Source organism: Drosophila yakuba, chromosome 3R, assembly GCF_016746365.2.
Source record: "Drosophila yakuba strain Tai18E2 chromosome 3R, Prin_Dyak_Tai18E2_2.1, whole genome shotgun sequence".
In the NCBI taxonomy this organism is placed as follows: domain Eukaryota; kingdom Metazoa; phylum Arthropoda; class Insecta; order Diptera; family Drosophilidae; genus Drosophila; species Drosophila yakuba.
The window spans coordinates 22,559,931-22,579,642 of NC_052530.2; the positions used below are offsets into that span (position 1 = coordinate 22,559,931).

Genomic DNA, 19,712 nt, shown 5'->3' on the forward strand with positions numbered 1-19,712 from the left:
AAAGATTGATTTCGAGGAATTTATTTTTTTTTTTGGCAAAAAGGAATCGGCTTGGAGACATCTGGTGTGCAAAAAGATGGAACACTACTTCTAGAGTTATCAAAATGCGGTTATCCTTGGTCTTAAAGCTGGCGAAACCAGTGATTTATAAATCGATATTAGCATATGCTGCTAAATTAATACAATATTGTTTTGATGCTCACAAACTAGTTTATTTTGGTCTATGTATATTATCCAGTGATTTCACTTTCTTAGGTAAAGTTTAACATTCGATGCTCGTTCTGAACAATTGCCTTTTCTTTCAGCGATTCAGGTTTTTCTTGGCAAAGGTTTTCATGGTTTTTTACATGATTGCACGTTGGGATGAGTAATTAGTTGTAATCAACCATCAATTGTGTTCAATTACTGAGTCATCTCTGCAACAATCCCAGAGAAATTCGTGCACAGGTCCATTGGTGTTGAATTTATGTGTTCCTGAATGGCAATAAAATAAAACTTAAACTCCAACGATTGCTTTGTACCATTATTTAAAAAGTCATTTGAGGTTCAACGCTCTAGACACCTCAAATATAATTAAATATTTCTTAGGAAGCCAAATAATCGCCGATGATTTGTATATATATACTAATAACACACTAAAGGAAGAACTTGTTACTGAATTATTAAATAGGAAATTTATCTAGCTTAAGAAACTCCCAACATAGTTAACTATATAGTTAACAATGAGAAAAGATCCAGTTCTCTCAGAACACAAAATAATTCAAGCAAAACAGATTTAAAAATGATGTTTATTAATTTTAAATTTATGTTCATTTTATGCTTTTCAAACATTTTTAATAACAAATATGTTTGTATGAACGCATACCATTAAACTCAAGAAACTATTCGCCCAAAAGTATGCCTCAAATTTGTTTTTACTAGTATTAGTAGTAGAATAGTATTACAATAATTGAATTCTACATGTATCCAAACTTTTTTAAATAAAAAAAATGTTTCTTAGTTTAATAAAACTATTAAGCTTTACATATTTTTAGTAATTTATTGTATTCGAAATTCGAAGACTAGTACTAAGTGAAAAAAGCTGAGCTATACGACACTCAATGTATCTATACATCATGTATACATTTTTTTACATTTCCATAGATGGCGCCACTCAAATGGAATGAAATAAAATGATTTTCTTAATATTCCTTTGTCAACAATTTGACATAAATTTATAAAAAAAACCCCCAAAGTTTTTTAATTTTTGGTGGGAATTTTAATTACTTGATCTTTAAACCTAGCACTTATATTCCTACATTTCAAATTAAATGAACCAATCAGTAAAGTAATTAAGTTGTGAAAATATATATTCTATTAAATTATAGATAATTAATATTTAAAGTACCGCTTAGCAAGAGCCGCCGGACAAAAGCGGATTGCCTAAACCGCCAATGGTCAGATGCCAACACGCTTTAGAGGCGTATTCATAATGAAATCTCACGACCTGCTCCTTGGATTCCTGGTCATCGTCTTTGGGATCCTAAGTCAGGAGAATGCCGACGCAGCTGGACTTTTGTCCTCGTCGGCACAGAGCCAAGGATGCCAATGCTCCCTGACGATGTCCTGCAGCTGTTGCCAGAGTGTATCGGTTGATCTTGTGAATCAAAACAGTACTGGTATGTATTAAGGACACCTATAACATATACCCCTTCCCCCTCATTCACATTCTCCCTCAAGTGTGCCTCACTTTGGGCATCGGCTTGACCAGTGGAACCATCAATTTGGGGGCCACAATGGATGGAAATGCGGTCGCCGCGTTTGCCATCAGCACCACCAAGCCGCCCACATACTGCATCCCAGTGATCTCGATGGTTTCCGTGGACATGTGCATCAAAGTTAACATCAAGATGGCCGGCGTGGCGGTCAAGGCTTGCCCCACCTTCTATACCGACTATGCCACGAACCAGGTTGTGGGCTACGACTTTCCCTGCATCCAAGTGGGCATGAATGGAGTTAGCCTGGTCTAGTATCTAGAAAACCGAATCCATATGCGACACTAAAAACACAGTGCTTCTTTCAAGTTTTTTTATTCTTTATGCTCTTCGTTAGGTTTATAAAATGTTCAGCAGCTAGCCAGGAAAATCGCTATATACAAATGTTACTGGTCAAATGCACAGGATCCGCAGAGCGATCCAGGATACACAGCATTCGATAGCTAAGCTTAACGAGTAAGGCTATTAAACAAAAACAAATGTTATCGGTGAAACCCATCAGCCCAAACCACAAGAGAAAAATGTACAATAAACTTACAACTGAAGATCACAAAGGACTCCTAACCACAGAGGCTGGTCTTACGAATTCTACCAATTACATATACATATTATGTTGGGTCTTCCTATAATTGAGGTAAGCAGCAGATAATCTAGGCTTCGCATCTGGATTCTGGATTCTTTTTGGGGGCACTTCGAGTACTGCTGCCAGTGCACCCAGAATTTGGATCAGTTCGCTCGTAATCGCTCGTACACCTTCATTATCGGATATATCAACTAAAACTATGCCTGGACCAGGCCACTCTGGTTGCCCAAACAGCTCGGCGGGGCTCCATCGCCGCCTCCAAGGGACGCGGACGCAGACGCGGATGAGGCGGAGGCGGAGACGGGCACATCGCTCACGATCGCCTTGCACATGACCATCCTGACTCCGGCGAGGAAGTCCGAGAGGTAACATCATGTGGGTCGTGACGGAGCCGGCGGTTTTCGCTCCAGGGAGGAGGATTGCAGCACGGCTGGAGGTGGTGGTGGCGGGGCACTCCGCATCCTGGGCACCGGCTTCTGGTCCTTGTCCCTCAGCACCTTTGGCTGCGTCGTTATGACCTTTGGTATGGTTCCCAGATGCTTCGACATGGCATCTGCATCCGCACCGCCCTCCAAACGCACCGACTCAATGGACGAGGAGACCCGGCTGTTGCCCTCCTCGTCCAACTCGTTGCCATTCTCCACCTCGTCGTCCTCATCCTCGTTCTCCTGATCCTCGATCAGGGCTCGGAACTCTTGGATCGATTCGTTAAGCACCCACAGTTGTGACAACAACGAGAGATCTAGTTGACGCAGTCCGTTCTGGAATGAAAAGGCGATAACTGTATTAGTACTCATTCGATTTATGCTACTTTGAAAGTTACTTAGTAATATACTGTGTGGGTGTAGCCCGTTGATTTATCTCTGCAAAATAGTTACTTTACATTTTATTGATACAGATTGGCTTATCCGAAATATATATCGCCTGGCCGGCCATGAATAATCCCAATATCCATGTCCACTCTTAGTTTAGGCCTGTATTTTCGTGGCATGACGCTTGTGGTCAAAATGAAAGTTCCCCTGTCGCTGTCGAGTAGGAAGGAAAAATCTCATTTGTCAATTAATATCGCGGCATAATATCGCGCCAAAAGAAAAGCAGAAAAACTTTCTGCAACAGCAGCAGCATCACAGCATCGTGGTATTAACCAAATCCGCTCATGCCAACGTTTTCGCTGAAGACCAACTCCCACCTGGCCTACTAATGCATGCAGATTGACTGCGAAAGCAAATTCAAATTGACTGCCTTTTTAAATAGATTGAATTATTCAAATATTTATACACCTTTTTATTGCTTTTTAAGTGACCCGAAGAAGCTTTCCCTTTGCGGCCATTGGTCCAGAAAAACCACAAAACTCAATTTTCCTCACTTCCGTCTAGAATGCGGTAAGCAATTAGTCATTCGAGGTTTCTTCTTCAATATTCAATACTTTTGCATCGGCTAATTTTCCGCTTTTCCTCAACTTTCCCAACAATGAGGAAGTATCTACGTGTTGCAAACTGCCCATCTAAGTTTCTACGTTTTACCCATTTGCTGTTGGCCATGTTAAGTGTGTGCCAGTTTTTGCCAGATTAATGCCGGCTGTGCAAAACCTTTCGGCTTTTCGCCACTTTTGGCGGGGGCGTCGCCTCGGGTCGAATGTGAATTAGTTGCAGAGTAACATACTGCCAGGGTTATCCGTGCAAGTCGATCTACATAGAAGTGTGCTAATACCATTAGCCAACTTGGCCAGAAAATGCAGATCACAGAGTCGGCATAAGTGGGTCAATCAGTTGATAAGCAACACATTTTGATTAGAAGTGATGTATTTCCTTGTCTACAGCTGTCACTTTCTCTAGATATAGGAATTTGAATGCTGTCATAAATCGAATCGATACGTGTAGTTGACAATTTAATTAGCCCTAAGCCCTTTGCGCTAAAATTGCTTTGTGGCTGCTCGAAAGTGCTTATAATGAGTGGTATGGGGCAGTTGCTAGGAGGCTTTGACAGAAGCAGAAGCCCTAAAAGTATCTGCACTGTAAATGCAACAGCGCCAAATGGCAATGAACGCTGCAAATGCCAGACAAGGCTGCCACCGCCCTGCTGCATAAATCAGTGTGTATATATATATATATATATATATAGTGGCATATGGACACACGGATCTGCCCAAGATCCAAGATAAATACTGGCGCGTTCTATCTTTAGCCGCGAAGCCATTCAGCTCACATCAAACATTTCTGCACCGATGCGTGAACTCGGCAGTGGAAAAGGTGCCGCTTTTCGTGAAATGCGGAAGATCAGGAAACGGGCAGGAATTTCAGCAATTAGCTGGTGGAATGGAGCATCCCAGATGGTTTGCCATTTAGCGATCCAGACATTTGCGAGTGCCATCTATCGATGATTTGTACAGAAGCTTGTATGTCAGTAGATACAGATTTTAAAGGCAGATCCGTAAGACTTCTTTACGAGTTAATCCCCCACAGATTTAATTAACTCAAAAGGTAGGCAAATGAAGCAACCTAAACAACTAAAGATTGCAGAACGAATGAGTATCTTTATACGAGTAGTATGTGGCAGAGCCCTCGGCAAGAGGTTGGCGTGTCATGTTCGCGGTCTGATAAACTGAGCTCGGTTCGCATGTGCCAAATAAAGTGGAACAAGTGAGAAGCGATTAGCCACAAATGGGGGTATTTCTTGGCCAAGTCTTTGCAGACGCTCGGCGAGATTCGAGATACGAGATGTGAGACACTAGACTTGAAACTTGGCCTAATCGGCAGTCGACGATCTGGGAGCCGGAGAAAGAATGCCGGGCCCGGGCCCGGGCCCGTGCTTTGGCATTCAAGGCCGTTTTATGTAAGCCGTAAAAATCCATTTCATGCATTGATGCATTTCTTCTCACAAACTGTCCGCTGGCTCTTTAGTTACTTAGCTGCCTGCTTTTGCTTTTGATGCCTTTTTTCGTTCATAAATTTAATTTGCTGCCATAACCGAGGTATCTGGCAACATAAATTAGCTGAAGCGGACCCGCTTTGTTGCTTTGCTGCCCGCTTGCTTACTTGCTCGCTTGCTTACTTGCTCACTTGCCCGATTGCCAAGTTGCCAGCTTGCCAGTTTGCCAGTTTGCTGGATTGCCTGGCTTAATGGCTGCGCATGCGCTGATTAGTCGTACTCCTGTTTTCTCCCATTGTGGCACGACTCGGGTTTATTTCTCCCCGATGCGTTGTGTTGCATTAACCGGGTTTATTACTTCATTTTCATCGTTGCTCACATTAGAGATGGTGCCGCTGATGGCGCTGGGAATGGCGGCTCTAACAATTGAGCGTAATTTGACTTGACAATCATCTATTAATATGGGGGATATAAGGTAGGGTTTCAAGCTCTGCGACTGTGCCAAGGAATAATTGCAATTGGGGTTACAAGTTCCATACCAGAAATATATACAAATTGTAGGTCTAAGGCAGGCAGCTAATCAAGTTGAACTTGTACAAACATCCGTTTCTTTGTTCCAGCATATGTTAAATCATTAATTGTGGTAGGAAAAGCATGCTTCTGTAGAATGGATAATCGCATTATAGGTGGCACGTCAAAAGCCCATTGTGCCCCCGACTGAAAGCCGATCTAATAACCCAATAATAACCCACTACCGCACTGACCTTCGGCAAATATTTACTTTCAATTCGTGTACAATGTATCGAGTGAGTAAAAGCGGCTTTATATCAAATACGGGAGTGAGTGAGTGAGTGAACAATGCATATCAGTAACTTGGGTTCACCAAGAAGGCTAACCACTCAATCTCTGCCCAGTGCGGCATTCGAAAGCAAAAGCACAGCGGAGCAATAGCAAAAGCAAAAGCGGCCAACTAGCATAATTGCAAAATAAAAAACACATTCACACACCGAACTTATACCCATACCCCATACCCATACTTACTGGCTTACACACCCACCGAACTGAGCGATCAGAGAGCTTGAATCGTTAATCAACCGACCGAGACCGAAACCGAAACATTTGCGAAAACCAAGGAAAGATAGTTCAGATAGGTCAGCACAGCGATACCCTAACAAATGGTGCTGGTAATTAGTTTAAAAAATAAACCAAAAATCACTTCCCCATTGATTCGGATCTATTTTTCCAAGAAACGAGTGTTTTCCTTTCAACGGCAGGCGTTTATCTCCGCCTGATGGCATTTTGGCCAGATTATTGGCGCCCAACGTGGCTCAAAAGTGACTAAGACCCGGTAGAGTTAGATAAACAAAAGCGCGGCGATATTGTGGCAACGAATAGATTCAAATGCCCCGCAGAAATAACACACACATTCGCAAACGGTTGAGCAAATACAATGACCAATTAAAGTGTCATTGGATTTAAGCTTTGTGGTAGCGAAAAATGCGGGCTAATAGAACCACTCGCGTGAAATGCGTGTAACAATCATATTACATAGTAATTGTTACACAGGAAATGTGGCCCACAAATATTCGATTTGGGCCCAAAAGTCGCGACCGCGTCTTAAAAGCCATATTGCTGTTGTGCAATGCAGCAGACATGCAAATTGCGCAAAATGCTTTAAATGGTGCACAATTTAGTATTTATTTGCAATTGTTCAGCGCCGCCACAGATCGACGTCTAAATCGGAGCAGCACGAAAAGTCAGCGTTTTCTACACAGAAGACTTTGCTTTTGATTTGATCCGATCCGAGACAATACCACCGAAGTGGCCGCTCCTAAATTGTGGGGGGGTACTACTTACACCTACGCCCAAGCGGGTATTAAACAGGTTCTTACCAGGTTCCATAATGCCATGGAATCTATCTGATTGTATATGTATCGGTATATGTACCACTGCCACAAAATTAAATGTGAAAGGTTTGGCCAACATTTAGCCGCAGAAGTTTGCCATTAGGTATTAGGCATTAGGCAGGCGGGTCAATAAAGTTCACTTCCAAATGCAGCTGATACCCTGGAGAAGTGTGTTATATTTCGGCACCAGCAGCAGCAGCAGAGTGACAGCATTCAAATAAAAATAACTTGGCTCGTCACTTCATCACACAACTGGTTTCTGACCGCCGAACAGGGCGATTAAATTGTTTCGCTTAAGATGCAAATGTCGTGAAATACTTTAGTGCCAAACTGAGTCAGTAAGTCTCTTACTGAGAAAGTAAGGTGTTTTGGCATTCTGCAGATACTTATAAGGAATGCCCATAAACTTTCCAATATATAAACCGAGTACTTAAGTTATATATGGCACCCGCTTTCATCCCAACTACAATACGAGTAAAATATGATTGAGATCTCACCATTTCCTTCCGCAGCGTCGCAATCTGGGCATCCAGAGTGCTGCCCGCCTCGACCACTTGGGGGTTTCCTTTGGCGGATAAGCTGGGGGACTTGGCCTCGGATTTGGCCGCAATTGGTGCTGTGGATGTGTTTCCGTTCGGCGAGCCGGGCAGTGACCTATCGCTGGCATGCTCCTTGGTATCCTGGATCTCCCCAGCATGAGTGTCGTTTGGTTTTCGGTTTGTTTCGCTGCTGTTATTGTTTCCTTCCACATCACTCAGGAGTCCCGAATCGGAGCACAACAGCTTGTTGAAGCCAATGAGAGATTTTGGTAGCGGGGGCAGCTCGCAGACCGAGTTTCCACTGCAAGGAGAAGATTAGAGAAGACACAGGTCAGTATTGTGGAGTAGAAACTTAGGTAACGTACATACAGTTTAGTTTCAGCCCAACTGTACCTTTGCTTGCCACCCAAATAGCCATAACCCTGCCAATAACCAATCACATGACCATCTAGACCATCATCACTCTCCTTCTCAAAACCATCAGTACCATCATCCTCCTCCTCCACCTCACTGCGATGGATCATCTCTCTAAGGATCAGGGGCAGAACAGTCGCCTCCCCACAATCGCTGTCATCATCGTAATCGCTGCAGGTCGTGGGTGTGCCACCACGCCCGATCCTCAGCTCCTCGTCGTCCTTCTCGTCCAGGTTGAAGAAGCCGTCCTGGAAGCGCTGGCACCACTTCGCCACGTACTGCGCACTGGGGCAGAAGGGCCCAAAGGCGTTGCGGCACTCCTCGAAGATCTGGGCGGGATGCAGGCGCCGGCGGAAGCCAAACAGGATGCACTGCTGCAGCTCCACGGCCGAGGGCGCCGGAATGGGCGACAGAAAGAGCTCGTCCAGGTCCTCGGACATTTTCGTTGGCTTTGTGAAACTCCTTATGACATTAGCTGCAAAGTTTCCGATGCGGGAAAGGATAGTTGGATCGTTTAGATATCATATCGCAGTAGCGAGAAAGCTGGTGAGGCAAGAACTCCTTGGATTCAACGCATTATCCTCGGTTTCAACAGAGAACAGAGAACAGAACACAGGAACGGAAAACAGAACACTGGATGCGGTGATGGAACTTGCGGCATGGGATATTATCAGATGTTGGTTAGGCACAGCAAGTGTTATGGCTCATTTGGGTTATTTTCAGAGAGAACGACTTATGACATAAGCTGCTAAGTGAATTGAAAGGATTATAGTACACATAATGTAGTAGATTGTAGTAAAAACTTTATTAACAGCACAGCATGGCTAGGCAGAATCTGAAACCTGCCTTGGGAAATCATTACAAATAGTTGGGCGAACAAAGTAATTGTAAATTGTAGTTTGAACAGATAGAGATCGCCAGCTCTCGAAAGATTGGCCTTTCAATCTCAATCTGTAATCTGTAATATTAGCACAGGCATTCCTGCATTCGTGTGTACAGAGATACATGAGAACATGTATCGCCGGGTATGCGAAAATATAAAGTTATGTACATAATGCAGGCACAACTCCATTCGTCGAAGAAACCAGACACGAAGGCCATCAACTTATGGCTTTTAGAATGCTAGCAAACGAGTTCGAAAATTTGTTAAACACTCAGTTCAGTCAGTCAGTGGCATCAAAGGCCATAATATAGTCGCAAAAACGTGGTCAATGCAAGAGGTAATTTGGTTTGTGACTTCATTTGAACGTAATGGAGATTACGAGGCAGATAATCGCCATGAAAACAGCCCAATTCTCACAGTAAATTTGGTATAGCTTGTACTACAAAGAAATATATGTAGAGATTTCAGTAGAAGGAATGTTTGGTGATACCTTAAGTTCACCTAATTATTATGTGCCCATATTAAAAAGTCGTTTCGCTAAATAAAACGCAGCTGGCTCTACATTATTTCAAAGGGCTGGCCGACAATATAGCCATAGTCAACACCTTTCATCTATTTTCGACCCACACGTCCGACTATTTTGAATATGCGAATATATGAATTGAATTGAATCAGTCAGCACATGCTGAAGCTCTATATTCCCATTCAATTGGTGTCTAATTAAGGCGCATATTTGGAAAAGCTTTTGTGTTTTCAACTAGCATTTAAACAAAGAATCATAATCATAATAATAGATTCGATTTGGATCTAGATTTGGATTTAGTATCGAACCGATATTACGTCATGGGGAAAAGCGCAGGGCAAGGCTGGAGGTCAACGAATATGATTTATACAAACGTGGGTGGTGTGACTACAAATATCCTAAATGTCTCACATGTCGGTTAATGAAAACACATGGATATCATACGAATCCGCAGGTTGTTACTTTTCAAACAGCCGATGATGTTGTGAAGTAATAACACATTGGACAAAGAAAAACACTGCGGCAACATATTTTCATTTCGAACAACACACACAAATCAACACGAAATCTTTGTATTTCTGGTATTTATTTATTTGCGAAGCAATGGCAGCGAATATAGAGATATGATTATTTTTTTTACTACTCGCAACGCAGCATGTCTAATTTGGTTTGCTAATCTGTCATTTTTATCTGAAGAATTCACACAGCTGCGTAAACATTGTCATTAAAAGGGTCTGCGTTTCAGCGCGTACTCACAAATCACGATTTGAACAAACAGTATGGGAAAAATGAACATATAATCTGTGTTTCCTAGTTCCGTTTGGCGTGGATATATTGTTTGTTTCGCTGCGAAATTCGCGTGCAACTAAAAATTAAATGCTGCCACTTTCGGCCACGTTGGAGCGTTGAGCATTCAGCATTGGAGCAACCAAGTCCCCGAGCACCGAATCCCCCAGAGAGCAGCCCCAAGGAGCCCCCATTCCCCGCCACAAACTGAAGACAGCCAAACAGAGACACGAAGCCACGCGATTCACGAGATTCACGGCATCCACGAGCACGGAACGGATCGCTCTGCTCTCGAGATGAGCATGATGATGGGATTGAGACAAAAATAATACAAATACAAATATATAAGAAATGAGCAAATTGATTTAATAAAAATCAAACGACAAACAGGGTGTATCTGCACTCGAGAAAGTTGATAGAATTATATATACAACAGACTATGATCTATCATAACAAATCATAAGGTTCCATGCTGATCCTCAACCCCTTGAAAAATCCAATAAAATGCAAGCAATGCAGATCCCTTGTCCAATTCTTCTGCAGCTTGTTCTCCTTAATAGGGTCATAAGATCGTCATGCCATATCCGTAAGATCCCCAGCCGGGCACCACCCTGTAGAGGCGCTGTCACCATCGCATCCCCGGATATTTTTAGATATAACAAAATAACACGCTCGCGCCGCTGTAGTACATCATGTACGGAATAATCGGGCGACTCCTCAGCGAGACCTTAGGGCGATCCAAATCCGTATAGCCGGCAATAGCCGAGGAAGCGTTCCCATTCCCATTCCTATTCTCATACCCATTCCCATTCAGAAATGCCCCCAAAATGAGTGAGCCGAGTGATGCAGCCGTCAAAGTTGTCTTGTTTCGAACCCCAACTGCGGCACTTTTTCTTTATCATTATATGATTTGAATTTTGTTTAGTTGTAGCCTTGCGCGGGGCAAGAGACCAAAGCGAATTGGGATCGTGCAGCGGAATGCGGCAGTCTATATATAAACCGTAGACCGGGTGGAGCGCATCTTGGCATCTTGGCATCTTCGGATCCACGCTGTGACCCACAGAAGAAGTGCATCCGAAGTGGCCAAATTATGCGGACAATTGCGCAGGTGGCGAATCGGAGCAGAGCACCCACATTGCAGGATATATAATAGATTTATTTATACATACATACATGTATGTATGTGTTATAGTAGCGCCATGGCGATTTCTCGACTGGGCTCACTGACTTGCTCTATAGTACGTATGTACGTGATCATAATACCAATGGGTGACCCAAAAATTTCACCACTTCGCATTTTATGAGCTTTCCTTGGCCAACAAAATGGCACTCGGCTGGCTGAGAAGGTGATAAAAGGGGGCATTTAAATGGCTGGCGAAGATCTCTGGGTCAGTTCTTTAAGACTAAGGCGCTTCTCAGCCGTTTAATGAGGGCACGGTGTAAAGACTAATAACGCCGCCTCAGCTCACACACAATCGGGTTCCAGTTTCTCACAGCCAGTGGCTTTCTCACGCATTCTAATAAGGCATCGTTTTCCATTGTCTTCAATCTGCAGTCAGCAGTCGCCAGTCTTCAGTCACCAATCTTCAGTCAGCAGTCTTTGGTCTTCTGTCTTCAGTCACCAATCTTCTGTCTTCTGTCTTGAAGACGCACTACTAGTGAGCTGAGTCCGGTGCAAATTAAGTGAGAAGTTGCAGGGTTTTGTGGGAGTTATTATCGCCGGTTACTCACGTATTGTCGCCTCTACGTGAGCCACTCCCTCCAGGGGAAACCAGAAGAAACCTTTGGGGCAGTAGCAAAATCGCTCATATCACAGCGTTTTCGCTTTCATTCGAACTACTGAGCGCACAGGCCCATAAATTTCTATTTTCTAACCGGGAGTTTCTAAACAAATAACCACCAATAGTGCGGTAGTATGCAAATGAGCCAGCGACTAGAGCGGTTTAGTTAACCAAATAAATTGTATTGGGCTGTGCGGCATAGCATACGATTAGTCGCGCGTTTCTCTTTCGAATCCAACGAAAAGCGAAATTTTTGATTTCGGTTTCCTGATTAGTAGAACGAACCAACTTTGTTATTGGCCGCCTTACCACTTACCACTTACAACTGGCTCTTCAAATGGCTTAATTTATGCAGATTCACCGTGTTCAGACCTTATTATCGTACATATAGCACGATATCGGCCAAAGGCCACTGCTGAGACTTTGTGAGCCAGAAACTGAACAACTGAACAACTGAACAACTCAGAGACTCAAAGACTAAGAGACTCAAAGACTCAGAGACTCAAAGACCCAGAGACTCCAAGACTCAAAGATTCAAAAGCGAAAGCACCGCAATATGAGCGGGACATTTTCGAGAATTGAAAAATATGCAAGACACGCTATTGATCCCATTAAAAATACACGTATTAATACGAAAAGAGGGGCTCTGATGATTAATTGCCTTTGAAACCATCGAAGTATTTCCATTCGCCTCTATAAGGTGCTATTAACCAATGAAAGGGTCAAGAGGGAATTCTAATATACCTAAATGCGACCATAAAGTATGGCTAGAAACCATTATATCATAACCAAGAAGTCTACTACAAACTTCGTCATTTTACATAGTTTTACGATCCGGGGGCGTGGGCATTAAAACAGACTAATGCGAAAAGCAAAGTGCCATTAAAATTTCCTTATGTGAAAGTAAAATGTTCGCCGTGGCGGTGTGGCAGCGTGGCAGCCACAAGCGAATAAAGTGAATAAAGCGAATAAATCCGTCCACTTGACCACCGAACGGAACAGGAAACTTGGGCAATACTCGCGCACCTGAGATACGAATCTACAAATCTGCGCCAGCTTGGCTCAGACTGCCATTTGCTATTTTTGGCCAGACATCTGCGTGGCGTGGCGTGGAGTTGTTGGCATTAAAAATTAAACAAAATAAGGTAACGCGACTGCAGAGAGTGGGGGCAAATTAAATGCGAAACGAGGTCTCAACGCGGTGGCATATGGAAGCCATTCGCCTGAAATGCCCTTTGTTTCAGTTCGAATACAGTTGGAAAACAGCAAGTGGAGTAAAACCTATCAATGAGGGAGCATTACAAACAGCTCTATAAAAAATCAGTAGCTACATTAGATAAATACATGTTGATTTAGCCTTATCTTTGTGCTTACCTAAAGCTGCAGCCTAGATTATATCATTAGTTCATAAACTGTAACATATGTACGTGTGAGTCCGGAGTCTTGGCTTTATGTAAGCCAAGTCGGGCAGGCGGCCCACACTCACGAGTGGAGTCCAAGACTTCATCCACTTTTGGCTTCCAGGTGCAGGCTGCTTTTCCGCATGTTTGTTTTCCGCTAAAATCAAGTTTATAGTGGCTCTCTGCTGCCGAGTCGCTGGGTTGTATTTTGGCCACTTTCTGGCAGGGTTTCTGGTCCATACTCCTCACCTTGTAAACTAGTAACACTCATTTGGGCATGCGTTTCTGGTACAAGAAGCGGTACAACTACTCTTGCACTCGCCTAATCATGCACTTAATTGAGTTGATCTGAGTTCATCTGAGTTGAGTTGCCCAGATTGCCCAGAAGTTTCTCTTCGAAAGGCTTAAGATCCATTGACCTGATAACTGAGAGAACAAAAGGGGTAGTTGAACTCTGGCTATCTGTCGCATCATCTTGGGATACTATGTGAGCTGCTAGCCAACTGAAACGGAGGCATATTACGCAGAAGTACTACGAGTATGAGTGCTCACCTGAAACACCTGAAATTCAGTCAGTCAGCAGTTTGCCGAGTCACCTGTCGTACTTTAACGGTTCTCACACTCGTAACAGCCTCAAAAACCTGACTTGTGTATCTTTGGCAAACACAGAAATTACAACTGCCGACTGGCAGACAGCCATCAAGCCTCAAGACTCAGCTCTGAATCCGAATTGGAATCCGAACCGGCCATGATTTTAATCGCAGTTGAAGGTGTTACTGCGCCTCGTTTCTATGGCGTTGACTTAGATGTAGACCCATTTATGATATTGGTAAGTCACAGGTCTGTAAGGATTATAGCTATTCATGCAATATGTTTATACTGTTGGTGAAAGCTTTTAGGTTCGAAGTGCTAATCACTTGTTCATAATAGACGAACTATTGGCCCGAACTATTGAAACCCATCTTAAATGGAACTTAGGTAGCAGCTAATAAAAGCCAGTGTTGTTTCCTTTATGGCTCTCAATAGCTTGGCTTGCATTTCTAAGATACGAGTATGTAAATCTCTGTCCGATTCCGTGGCTGGCTTTCATTCGCCTGGCAATTCCCAGAAAAATTATGTTGGAAAATGATTGGTGGCAACGAGCAGAGCGCAGCAGTAATCAAGTTGCAGTCGTCGTTATTCAAGACATTACCACATGCAAGCATTCCATTTCGCTTTTAATAACACTCACTCACTCAGAGGTGACAATTAAGCTCGTTTTTCAACCAAATATTCCATGGCTCGGTGTTCTTTGGGCCCCAAACAAAAGGTGAATGAAATTTTTTGGTATGCAGCCACACACAAAGATAAACTCAGGGAAATATCTTCATCAACTTTAACGACCTTTATACGCGCATTCTATATATACCCATATATATACCCATATATATCATGTAGAAGAACGGAGAACGGTAAGGCATTCCTGATAACGGCAACCATTATGCAAATCGGAATCGAAGTAGCAATATCTGGAACCCTCATGTTGCGATTGCCATGGGAATCGGACTGATTGAATTGGAATTCACTTTATAACGCTTGCGTTGCACTTGCAACAGTTAGCCACAGCCAATGGAAATAGCAATAGATATAGATATACTCGTATACTTATCCGTGAATCAGCTCGTATGCATAAGACCCAATCCACACGTTCGGGCATTTGAAAGATGCAATTTGCAGTTGCATCTCGCTGTAGGAAATGACTTCTCGACAGTGTTCGTTTAAATATGCATTGATTGAGTGAGTAATAGAGTAATAGATAGAGTGAAATACATTATTATTATTATCGGCAGAAATGCCTGCATGAAGAGTGTGAGTCGCACCGAGCTATTTCAATTATATACGTTTCGCTATTGAAATGCGCTTGTGTAATGCATGGAAAAATTGAAATTTTTAACCGCATTATAGCCACACTTAGTGAATAATAGAAATTCCCTCGTATAATGTGGCATTTTTGGAGTTAACTCCAAGGTAGAAAAACAATACAATCAATTTATTTTTTGTGGAATATTCAACAGAAGCTTTACCATTTTGAAGTTATCATTTGGAATCATTTTTATTATTCAATCTGGCTTTTGCGACTTTCTAACCAGAAACGCACATGATCGGCGAACTTAAGCCCGTGATTTATTGCCAGTGTAGTGGCGACTTCTTTCGGCCATTCTGATGGCTATTGGAGTCAATGAAAGCTATGAATCGTGTGAATAAGCAAATATTGGAACATACATATATGCACGATATATGAAGTACATATCTTGGTCGTGTGGCGATGGTTGTATGGCGCAAATGCCAAGCCAAGTGAGTCACGATAATCACTTTTCGCGGCGACAAACACGTACTGCCAGTGGACTATAGCCATATATCTATACGGCTGTATGGAGATACACACGGGTATTTGTATTTATATGTTAATATAAGCCCAGGCCCAGTGTGTGTACCCGCTAAAAATCCAAATTCGAGTCGTAAAAGAGCGCCTCCAAACGGGTTTTGGCCACTTCGATTCTGCTGCTGTAGTTGCTGCTGTTGTAGCCGCCGTTGAAATACTAACGAGAAACCTAAATTGTTAATATCGCAAGCCTTTGCGGCTACTTGCTGCAATTGCAATCGGCATCGGGCCCAAAAGCTCGCACATGCAACGTGCAATGTGCAACATGCAACATACAGCAGGCAGCAAGCCACAACTCGAAATGATGTCAGCGTAGATAAATTAATGTAAACCAAACCCGCTGCTGCTGCTGTTGCTGTGAGAGATCTCACTCGGATGCGAGCTGCACAACAATGGAGCACCTGATGATGAAGAGGTGCTCGGGATTGGGACTCCGACTCGGATTCGTATGCGGATTCCGTGGGATGCGCACGGCCGATCAAAACCATGTCAATGGAGCCCAGCGAAACTCGGTGAAATAATTGCGGTAGCTCAGCGACGAGATCGCGATGGGCGATCATCCAAAGTGGAGCTCAGTTCGAAACTATTACGACCTCCAACTTATAAGGCCGTTTTTACAGATCTTCAACTGATGGTCAAGTTTTCTTTTCCCTCTTTCGCTCGGCTGCAGTTTATTTCGATATTCATTAACATTAAACGATCGGCAATAGCAATAAATAATGTTATAGCTACTTTTATAGTTGCTAACTATAAATTCTCAACGAATCTCATTAGAAAGAACATTATTTATATACATAACTATTTTAAGTACCTAGTTCCCAAAAGCATCGTTTGCTATTCTTTTCAACAATTATGCATTAAGCAATTATATTTGTTTTAGAAACTCACCGTTTTCCGTTGCGGGAACGCTTCTCGCTCTCGGCCTCCTTGACGCTGTCCCAGCTGTCGCCCACTCCCGAGGACATGTCGTCCAGCCGCTCCTCGTCCTCCATGCCCGAGTCCTCCAGACTGATGTGGCAGCTGGTCAGAGTGACTGCCGTGCCATTGTCGCCCACCTCGATCCAATCCGAGGTGCGAATGCGCTGGGATCGCTCCGTTCCGTACGGCGAGGAGTCGGTGGAGCAGCCCGAGGGGCAGCGCTTCCTCGAGGACGAGCCGTCCTTGCCAATGTTCTCCTTCAGCGATTTGTTGACCGCATAGGTGAGGGTGTCCTCCTCGTCGACGTCGCCATCGGCATCCTCCACGTTGTCCGCATCCACGTCCTCGGTATCGGCATCATCTATGGAGTTATAGCGCCTGCGTGATGCCAAGCTCTTGGGCGTGGAAGTGGTGGGTGGAGGCGGGAGGGATGTGGCGGTGGGCAGCTGCTCCAGGGAGCAGGACTTGTTCCGCATGGCAGCCAGCTCCGAGATGAGCATCTCGTGGAAGGCCTGCTTCTTTTGCGGCGTGTTGCCCACGCTGATCGAGCTCTTCATGGTGCTGGTCTGGCCGCCATTCACGTTAATCCTCATGCAGTTGCCCGAGGACTGGATGGCCAGGACATCGGACTCCTGCTTCAGGGCCTCGTGTTTGGTTATGATGGTGGTGTCGGTGGCTGCCTGCTTCTGGCTCTGGTTGATGATTATCTCCGAGAACAGACGCTCGGCAGCGTTCTTCAGATTGTTCTTGATCTCCACAGTCCGTCCGGACAGGAATCCTCCGCCATTGTGCGGCGAGGATGCCGCCTCCTTCTGGCAGCCGTCCAGGGTGGTCTTTGATCTCCTGAAGAGTCCGTTTGATGGGTTGGGCGCCACCACTGGGATGTCTTCCACATCCAGAGTGGCGACAGGCACTTGGACTATTTTCCGTGGTCTGGGAAGTGGCTGACTGGCCGGCTGCAGGCCAGCTCTCTCGAAGTCCACCTTACCCAGGCTCAAGCGTGTGTCCTTGCGGGGCGTGGTCTGTGGGCTGCTCCCGATCACGCTTATCGAGTTATGACGGTTGACCGTGACCACCGAGGTCATTGAATCCCTGGGCTTGGCCGTGGGCACATCCGGTGCCTTGCGCAGCTTCAGTGGCTTCACCGGCGGAGTTGGCACCGCCGTGGTGGGCGTCTGTGTCTGGGCCTGTTTCTTGGGCAGACTGACCGTTGGCGACTTGTAGACCAAGGTGCGACCCACTGCACTCAGCTGGCTCACGAAGGTGGGCTTCTTCTGTATGATCGGAGGGGCAGCTCCATTGGCCAGCTGGGCAGCTGTTTTGGGCCTGGGCGGCACTGGTGGTCCTGGGCGCTTCACCACCACCGTGCTGGTGGTGATGGTGGCTGCTGATCCGGCGGCTGTGGTGGCCATTGGTGCTGGTGGTGGTGGTGCCTTCGCTGTGCTGCGCGTTCTCACGCCAAAAACCGCACTCGAAACCAGTATTTTTAGGTCACTTCTCGAACGGCAAGCCAGAGACTACTGCGCTTATTTATTATTATTACTTAGCATAAGCGCGCAAATGGGAAACTAGTTTTGCTCTTCTCACATGGCGATCACCTCCGCAGCTCCTCGTCACCACCTCATCCACATCTCCTCCTGCCTCGCGAGTGGATCTCTGATCTATTTTGAATATAGGCCACTGCAACGGAGCTAGTTGGATGCTGGATATTGTAAGTTGGTTGTTGGATGTGCCAAGTAACACTTTATTGGTCGGCTATTCAGTTATTCGATATGGAATATAGGCATGGCCGCTCGGCTCTTTGCTCTTTTGCGAAACTCGTTTTCGATCTTTGGGGTTCTGTGGATTTTAAAGTGAAAGGGTTCCGTTTATTTTATTTTTGGACCTCCTCTACAACGGCCAATGGAAACTTTGCGACCAACAACACCGAGCCATTTAATTGTTCATTACTTGGGGAAAAAGAATAAGCGATCTAATCCTTGGGTTCTGTGCCGTTTAAAGTGAAAGGGGATTGGTTTTATGTCTTGGCCTTGCAAGATGGGAACTTGAATGCCTAAGGCTAGTTAGATCAATTAACAAAAGCTCCCCAACTCAGGTAATTATCAATATACTGATAAACTGACAACAAAATGGGTAAAACGATAAACAAAAGACTTTGAGTAAAACCATATAGGCACTGAAAACACTCTTTATAAATCGGAGACTTTAAAAGAATGGCGCTGGCAATTAACGGTTTTTGTTGTTTGCACAAAGAAGTTTCACTTTAGCCAGCACTGAATTCGGCACTAGCTGGATCTCGAGTTTACGATCTTTTAACGGCCTTTATTTGTTTAAATTTTACGTGTATTATTTAAGCACTGCACCCACACCCACACGTAAATCACCGAATCACTGAACCGATTTTCAAGGCGGGGAAGCATGAGTTTACAGGGTTGCCATTTTATTGGATCGTTTCGTTGGGAAAACCCCAAAATATGGTAGTTATCTCTTGGGTATTCTAATGAGTGAGTGAAGTGATTCACCAAACAGCAAAACAGTAAAATAGTAAATACTGCACTTTTGCGCTTCAAATAGCCAAGACCATTGCAGCGGACACACACTCACTCACACACACACACACCCGGGCACACTAACACTCACTCACTCACACGGATACGACACGATACAGTACGGATACGTTACGAATACGGTGCGGATGCGATATGTCCGCGGTACGATGCGCTTTGCACGAGAGCCAGAAGTGAACTGAAACCGAAACGGAGAGAAAGATTCGAAAGAGCGCGGCTAAGCGCACCTTGCTCAACATTGTTGTTGCTACACGACCGCACGGCTGTGTGTGTGTGTGCGAGAGTGCGCCAGTGTGGGTGCCTTGGATAAACGAGTGACGCGGCACAACTCGAAAAGTCTGCACTTCAAAGATACTTTGGCATCGCA

The 19,712-nt window shown here is 44.4% G+C and overlaps 2 protein-coding genes across 4 annotated transcripts; one reads left to right on the forward strand and one right to left on the reverse strand.

The window, feature by feature from the left end:
* Window positions 1–1,287: 1,287 nt before the first annotated feature.
* LOC6537979 lies at window positions 1,288–2,262 on the forward strand. Its single transcript, XM_002098480.3, has 2 exons — window positions 1,288–1,658; window positions 1,720–2,262. The coding sequence occupies exons 1-2, from the start codon at window positions 1,442–1,444 to the stop codon at window positions 2,007–2,009; spliced, it is 507 nt and encodes a 168-aa protein (XP_002098516.2). The 5' UTR covers window positions 1,288–1,441; the 3' UTR covers window positions 2,010–2,262.
* On the reverse strand, window positions 2,054–19,538 carry LOC6537980. Of its 3 annotated transcripts, none has more exons than XM_039376547.1 (4): window positions 19,450–19,538; window positions 16,749–18,617; window positions 7,610–7,952; window positions 2,054–3,098 (listed from the first exon to the last, which is right to left on the reverse strand). In XM_039376547.1, exons 2-4 carry the CDS (start codon window positions 18,188–18,190, stop codon window positions 2,709–2,711), a joined length of 2,175 nt encoding a protein of 724 aa, XP_039232481.1. In that variant the 5' UTR covers window positions 18,191–18,617; window positions 19,450–19,538; the 3' UTR covers window positions 2,054–2,708. The 3 variants fall into 3 exon arrangements, with proteins under 3 accessions (XP_039232481.1, XP_015048595.1, XP_015048593.1); XM_015193109.2 differs by lacking the exons at window positions 16,749–18,617; window positions 19,450–19,538 and adding exons at window positions 8,021–8,540; window positions 10,228–10,341; XM_015193107.2 differs by lacking the exons at window positions 16,749–18,617; window positions 19,450–19,538 and adding exons at window positions 8,045–8,540; window positions 10,228–10,340.
* Between the last annotated feature and the right edge of the window lie 174 nt (window positions 19,539–19,712).